The sequence below is a fragment of the Copidosoma floridanum genome, unplaced genomic scaffold (genome assembly GCF_036245765.1).
Source record: "Copidosoma floridanum isolate Cflo_tuat_1 unplaced genomic scaffold, Cflo_Japanese_pri ptg000014l, whole genome shotgun sequence".
Classification (NCBI taxonomy): domain Eukaryota; kingdom Metazoa; phylum Arthropoda; class Insecta; order Hymenoptera; family Encyrtidae; genus Copidosoma; species Copidosoma floridanum.
This window is the reverse complement of record NW_028321891.1, coordinates 631562-638647: the sequence shown is the minus strand read 5'-3', so window position 1 is coordinate 638647 and position 7086 is coordinate 631562. Positions and strand designations below refer to the sequence as shown.

General features: G+C 43.8%; 1 protein-coding gene across 1 annotated transcript; it reads right to left on the bottom strand.

Annotated features, from left to right (window-relative positions):
- Positions 1 to 598: 598 nt before the first annotated feature.
- Positions 599 to 2542, bottom strand: LOC106646109 (uncharacterized). Its single transcript, XM_014362142.1, has 3 exons — positions 2531 to 2542; positions 1862 to 1912; positions 599 to 817 (listed from the first exon to the last, which is right to left on the bottom strand). The coding sequence occupies exons 1-3, from the start codon at positions 2540 to 2542 to the stop codon at positions 599 to 601; spliced, it is 282 nt and encodes a 93-aa protein (XP_014217628.1).
- Positions 2543 to 7086: the final 4544 nt, after the last annotated feature.

Below are 7086 nucleotides of genomic sequence, written 5' to 3'. Positions count from 1 at the left end.
TGTTGAAAAAGTGAGGTGAATGCAGGGGGGGAGGGTAAGGTGAATAACGCCCGGGACGCTTGGATGCGGATATAATTTGCCGAAGAAATAACACACGCGTGTGGTATACAATGCAAATAGGCGCCCGAACGTTTGACATGATGACGGTGATCGGCGTACCGCGCAAATAATGACGATGACAACGTACACGTGATGATGGAATCGATGTGGCGATGTGGTAGATCGATGGTGATTCTAGTTATGGTACAACAATACAACGTATACTTAATGATTTTAGACACTGGCCCGTAGTACCGTAGGCTCGAGGGGGGGGGCGGGAAAGGCAAAAATTTAACTCGCGGATACTTTTGGTTTTTCAGTCGTGGAAGAAATGATAACAATGAGACCGATGTTGGAGATGAGTGATCTTCCGTGGTTTTGGTTGAGGGGGCCAGCGGGGGTTTTCGAGCGCTTCGTGATTTTGCAGCCGATGATGCTGGTGAGAGTCGAGGTGATATGGCGGAGGATAAGTAGAGTCGATGTCGGATCGACAACGCAGCGGCGACGTCACTCGGATGATGGATGGATGGATGATGGCTGGATATATCGATTGCGATGATTAGTAGTGGCCGTGCTCGTGGTGGGCGTGCTTGATCTCAACCTTGGGCTCGTGGTACACCTCCCAGCCGATGAGGTGGGGGTGGGGGATCTTGGGGTGGTCGTAGTGGAACTTGTGGGCCTCGCTGTGGACCTTCAGGTGGAGCGGCTTCGGGTGAAGCGGCGGGATGGGGTGCGGCTGGGCCACCTGGATCACGTGATGGTGTTCGGGCTCATGATGCTGAAATATCACGCAAATATATATTTTACCATACATTCAACGGAGGCACTAGTCGATTGGATGTAGGGTTGATTGGCGATTCAAAAGGAAAAAATGAAGAAAAAAAAAAAAAAATCGGCAGGGAGAAGAAATAACGCGGCTCCTGACGAAATCGCGGACCAACGAAGACTGTATTTTTTTTTACTGATACGTTACATGTCCGTACTGCCAGGGGTTCCATGCCTGCCATGGGTTCCAGGCGTTCCTCTGCCACGGATCGTGCCAGCCCTAGTTTCAACAACACAACGTCACATTTCTTTCGTAACTCACGATTGTCTTTTTCTTTTGTTTGTTTGTTTTACTTTTTCTCCAGACATACCGGGAGAAGTGGATACAGAGAAATAGAGAGCGAGAAGTAAAAGTTTGGAAGAGCAAAAATCGAGCTTGGAGTCCAGTGGCCGATTTAGCATCGATTTGAGCACCAGCCGATTTCAATGCGTCAAGTAAGGTGAGCCGTGGCGTGTCGAGATTATCGTTATCCGATCTGCAGCGAGAATCATGCCGATCCTCGTCAAAACTGCGCTCCCAGTGGCTGGGGAACGTGTTACTACGCATGTACAAGCTATGTCGGGTCGCCTGTATCGTTAACAGTTAATACCGATCTACGCGTCTTCTCGGTGCGCCGTACTGTATGCAAAGAAGACGCTACGGTTTAGGGCTTTCTATGTTATGTTTGAAGCCTAGGGTGTACTTTACGACGACGTAAAAATGCACGCTATGATTTCTGCATTTTACGATCGTGTAAAAGTGTTCAGGCATCGATAGAAAGAGATCGGGATTGCGAGAAAAGTAAAATTTGGAAGACCACCGTTTCAAGTAAAAGTCTCCCGTTATAGGTGGCGGTTACTCGAGATGGAAACAATAGCGAGAAGGAGGGGGTGAGAAAGTTTTATTCTTTCAACCCAAGATCGTAAAGTCTTGGTAACGAGTATTAGTTTGTAAGGAATATACATTTCAATAATTGTCTATAGGTATATAGTTGTTGTAGTGTGAATTGGTAATTACCTCATAGCCGGGATATGCGCTGGCGGCAACCACAACGGCGAAAAGGACGAGCTGAAAACAAAGTTTGTTTCGTTGATTCGAGCTGGTGTTCCTTGTAAAAGTATTTACGATACATATTTTTTTTTTTGTTTAAGACTATTTTCCAAAAAAGCTATGAATTTTTTTTTTTTTTTTTTAATGCTTAGTGAAAAAAATCTATTTTATCGTAGGTATCAAAAGTTGAAATCAGAAATCCGAGGTTTCATTTCAAGTAACTATACGATTAAGTCTTGAAAATCAAAATATTTTGGTGGACAAATCGCGTGTTGAGTGAAAGAAAGGTTCTATTTCGATTTAAAATCGAGATAGCACCGTATTCCACTGAACATGCAAAATGTAATCTCAAACTGAAACTTGCACGGTTCACTTGAATACTGAAGGAGCACAGATTTACTTATTTGGAGAAAAAAAAAAAAAAAAATTAAAGATAATAAATAAAAGATAATATGTTGAGACACTCGAGCGATACATTGGCAGGCGTAGGTATATAAAATTTACAATATCAAAAAGAAAATAAAGGGTAGGTACATATTATTATGTGCTACTAAAAAAAAAAAAGGTATAAAAGTGTAAAGGTATAATAGTATACGTATAATGTTGTAGGAGCGGGTGTTGAAAATGAAGACTTACGATCAACTTCATCATCTTGACTCGAGTTGATTTGAGTGAAACGTGGTTGTGGTGTGGTGTGTTGTGTGTTCTACTTGTGCGACACGCCGCGAGAAACTACATGCCTTTCGGGGCCGGTGGCTTAGCTTTTATAGGGGCTCGCGAGACCTAGAAAATACACTCCCGAGGCGGGGGCCCGACGCTCGAGACCCCTTTCACCACCGCCGCGCCGCCGCCGGGGCCCCATACGCTCGCGACCCCCTCGAACACACATAAGTACACCAGAGACTGTCTAGCCTATAGCTAGCCCCCTCCGAGACACTCTGCTCCATAAGTGTCTTCTCATGACGAGTATCATACGCTGCACCTGCTCCTTGCCGATCTCATGGACGAGCGATAGGGCTCCATCCCGACCGATACGTCATTTGGGCAGACATGCAACGTAACTCTATATTATATTTTAATCGTGTACGGTGACGCGTGGTGTTAATTATCTACGGTATACAATATACATTATTATGAGGATCAGGTAAGGGCCTCGGGAACCCTAACGAGCGAGTCATCGCGCCGTGTTGTACATATGTATACCGATCTGTGGTGACGCGCATAGCGCGACCAGAGTGGCACCTTGGCCGGGTTTTCTAAATCGAGGTGGGGTTTCGGTCTTGGCTGGCCGAGCTACCGGCTGCCATTTACAGGCAGACCGGGATTCCGCGGCTACGTTGTACGTTGGTACCGCTGCAGGGACGGCGGCCGTCCAGAGAGACCCGCGCGGTTGGCCAATCGCCCGGTTACCATTTATTTACATAATACGCGCGCGAGCCGAGTATACACCCGGGATTATCGAGCTGGTGCACCTAAGTGCATATACCCATCATTGGACCGCACCCCCTCCGATGATACCTGTAAAAGCGCGCAGCAGTATACCTACCGAGGACGTGCCATTTTTGGCCATTCAACCACCGCCTTGAATCTGCTTAGCACTTTATACCTATAAATGATATCCATCATCAGCACTGATTTGTTCCTGTGATGCGCATCAATATATTGTCGTCTTCTCGGCTGCTGTTATCGTCATTATATTTTTCGCAATTCTCGAGCCATCGCTGGCTGATTGACCACTCGATCATGATTATCGGTGTGTGAGCGCGCGCACAATGTACAATGGGTCTTTGATCGGATGATGTACCCTGTCACGGTGTATACATATATATCAAGCTAATTGTACACAAATTAATATTATAATTGAAAAATCGCGACTCTGTAATTATACGCAGACTGAAAGAGTTGAAAAAGTCGCTGGCAGCTATTATCCATCAGAAAATAACCAATGATCGGGGGGAAAATAACAAAAGGCTCGAAAATATGTTGTAAAAAAACTTTTTTTTTTTTTTTTCCTCTTTTCTCCGAAGAGTGAGCTCACTTTTTTAAATACTCACCGTAGAGTAGCTGTACAGGTATACAGATGAAGAAAAACAAACAACGACCAACTTGAAACAAGTCATTACAGGGTATGTATATATATGTATAACGTGTACAGATAAAACGCCTAGAATTATCTGAAAATTCGTTTTTCCTGAAGTAAGTAAAGCGAGAGACTCAAAAAGAGTGCGTTTAAGAAGAACTTGTTACCTATATATATAAATGAGTGCGCCGCGTTTTTCCCCAAGTTATTCAATGGGGGTCAGTAGGATCGAGGCCAACCGATGACGACCCCGATGTACCTGTACGACACGCCACAACTCCTCCCGCAACGACGATTGTCCGTAACTCTGCATGTATATATAGGGCTCATTAAACTTTCAGAGACAATTACGCGTTTGCTCGTGTGACCACTGTATATATGTATATGTATAGATACGTGTGTTTTTGTCACACGAGAGTGGTTTATTTATACCACAAAATCATAGAAGAAGCAAAAAAAGCGATGAGATTGTATCACTTTTATACAGCAACAAGAACAACGACGTACCTACCTATATATGATAGAACCGATGACGACAATCGCGCGGCTAGAGATCCGCGCCAGCTGCATCCGAGACAATTAGGGAAAAGGAGAAAAATCTCGAGCACGGCGATAATTGCCCGTCGTCGGATGATCCACGCGTGTACCCATGGGCCGCGCACATATCCAATCAAGGTGTGCATAAAAATATGGGCGCTCGAGGCACCAGTGGCTATATCGGTATATATCGGTGATGTTATAAAGTACAACAGTTTATTTGTCATCTCGCGTACACCTAAATACACAAGTAGTGTACAATATATAGGAAAATCCTCATAGGATCGGTTTAGATTCAAGGATGCGACGTGCCCGGTAATGTGTCGTTCGGGTGTGTACGCCTCCGTGCTTTTTTTTTCCCCTCCTCTGTCGTTTTAACCGAGCCGTTCTACTCCAAGCACCACTGCACTCTTACACGTGTATACACAAATGTAAATCTGTGTAGGTGATCGACCAATCACTCCTCGTTGCGCAATTTCGACACTTTCTGCATACGTACGCGCGTAACCCGCGGCGTTTACTTGTACTCTCTACACGCGTAACTGGTGGAAAAAAAAAAAAAAAAAAAAACACACATTTACTACAGCCCTTGGAGAGTAAACTGCACCGCTTTTCGTTAGCAACAACGAAATATTAAATTCCTCATGATGTATGTCTCTCTATCACTGTCAAGCGCAAATGGCTTTTTTAACCTCCGTACGTGAATTGGACAACGGCACAGTGGAATCGGTTAATCCCTTCCCTGAAATCGTTAAATGAAAAACCTTGCCAACTGCAGTCGAGAACAAAAGAACACCGAGTACGTAATAATAACTAGAGTACAGTTGGCCGGTGTCCCTGAAAACGTAGCTGCTTTTTACGCAGGAAAATTAAGTATTTTTTTCCACGCATTTTGCATCGTTCGGAGCTACAAATCTCTTTTTTTACCCGCACCTACAAAATGTACGTATCATGTATATATAATTATCATCATCTCATCGGGTATATCTCTCTCTGTACGCGCATCATGATCAAGATTACGGAATGGAGATATTTATGGGCAGGAAAAGTCTTGGGGTGTAAAAAATCGAGCGTCTAGCTGCGCGAAGAGAGTACAGTCGCGCCTCAATGTATAAAAGTATAGGGGCCGTTGTTGTTACGATGAGCCGTTACGACAGACGAAAGTTTAATGGCCAGCCGGCGCAACCATTGTTCCATTTTGTACAGGTATAAAACATGTACCTATTTATACATCGTTACTCCTCGACTGTTGCCGGCCGGCAGCGAAAATGCAAGCTCATCGTGCGAACATGTATGTACACTTATACACGTTGTATTATTATTATTATTATTATTATTACCTCATATCGTTGTTATTTCTGAATTTTCGCTGACCCGAGGCGCCGCCCACACGTGTGATGATGATGATGCATCGCCGAGAGATCTCAATCGGTCGTTGGCTCGAGACGCGCGTGCAATAACCCATCCAGACATAACATGTACCTGTACCTATATACCGATGTATATATATATAATGAGCAGCCATGTTATATTATATTATCATATCGGTGTAGGGATCAATAGTGCGTGGGGATCAACAAAGTATATTCATAGGTACGTATACTCCTCTGATTATGTGATTGTATAATATGCACATGAGCTTTCGCCGAGCGGGCGATTGTGAGGTAACAGGAGGGACCACCTTTTGGCTTTTCCCCGCCCAAGTATGTGTGTGGCGGAAGAAATGGGGGGGAAAAAAGGAAAAAAAAGAAACGAGAGGCGAACGAGCTGGAAGAACGAGTATTGGCAATTAAACGGTGTGCGTAACTAAGTATCACAGTATACAGTAGTTTGATGGGCGCCCCGCGCGCGTTAAGGATGCAGATATAGACCGCGAAAAATTACATGGATACTATATATGTATATATGTATACATCATGTGTTATATGCAGGGGTTACGAGATTGCTCGCGATTCGCGAATCATTTCTTCCGAGAGCCATTCACGCGCCTTTGATTATCGGCGCATTGGTGTGTAGGTACGCGTGTACGAGTAACGGCCAGTCCAACAACTTGCGTCACTTATGCAATCAATCCGAACCTATACATATATAGTGTACTCACATACATCTGCAGTGTACTATAAGTGCAACACAAACTTTTCAAATATATATACACATGTATATATGTATTCATAAACCATGTGCCGTTCCACAATCTGGTTGCGCTGCTTTCTACGCGATACCGGTGATCCAATGTATACTATATAATACCTATACCTATGAAAAAAAGATAATGAAAATAGGCATAATACGTACCTTGGGACAAACTTTTAGGGCTGTTTTGACTGTGTTTCCCCACTGTTTCGTTTGTTGGGGGTACCCAACTGAGAGTATGTCGTCGGGTGGGTATAAGCGTCTTCAGCCTTCCCGTCACGTGCATGTGTTTCTTTTTTTTTTTTTTTTTTTTTTTTTTTTTACATAGTTTTCCACATCAGTTGTTTTTACGAAATTCTAATAGGCAAGTAAGTATGATGTGTGCGAGTATAACACCTATACTATATATATATGATCGCGTGTTATTTTGTTCGCACGAAAA

Coding starts and splice junctions, on each gene's coding strand:
- LOC106646109 (XM_014362142.1), bottom strand. Junction 818..1,861: donor GCGCATATCCCGGCTATGAG/GTAATTACCAAT, acceptor GTGATATTTCAG/CATCATGAGCCCGAACACCA.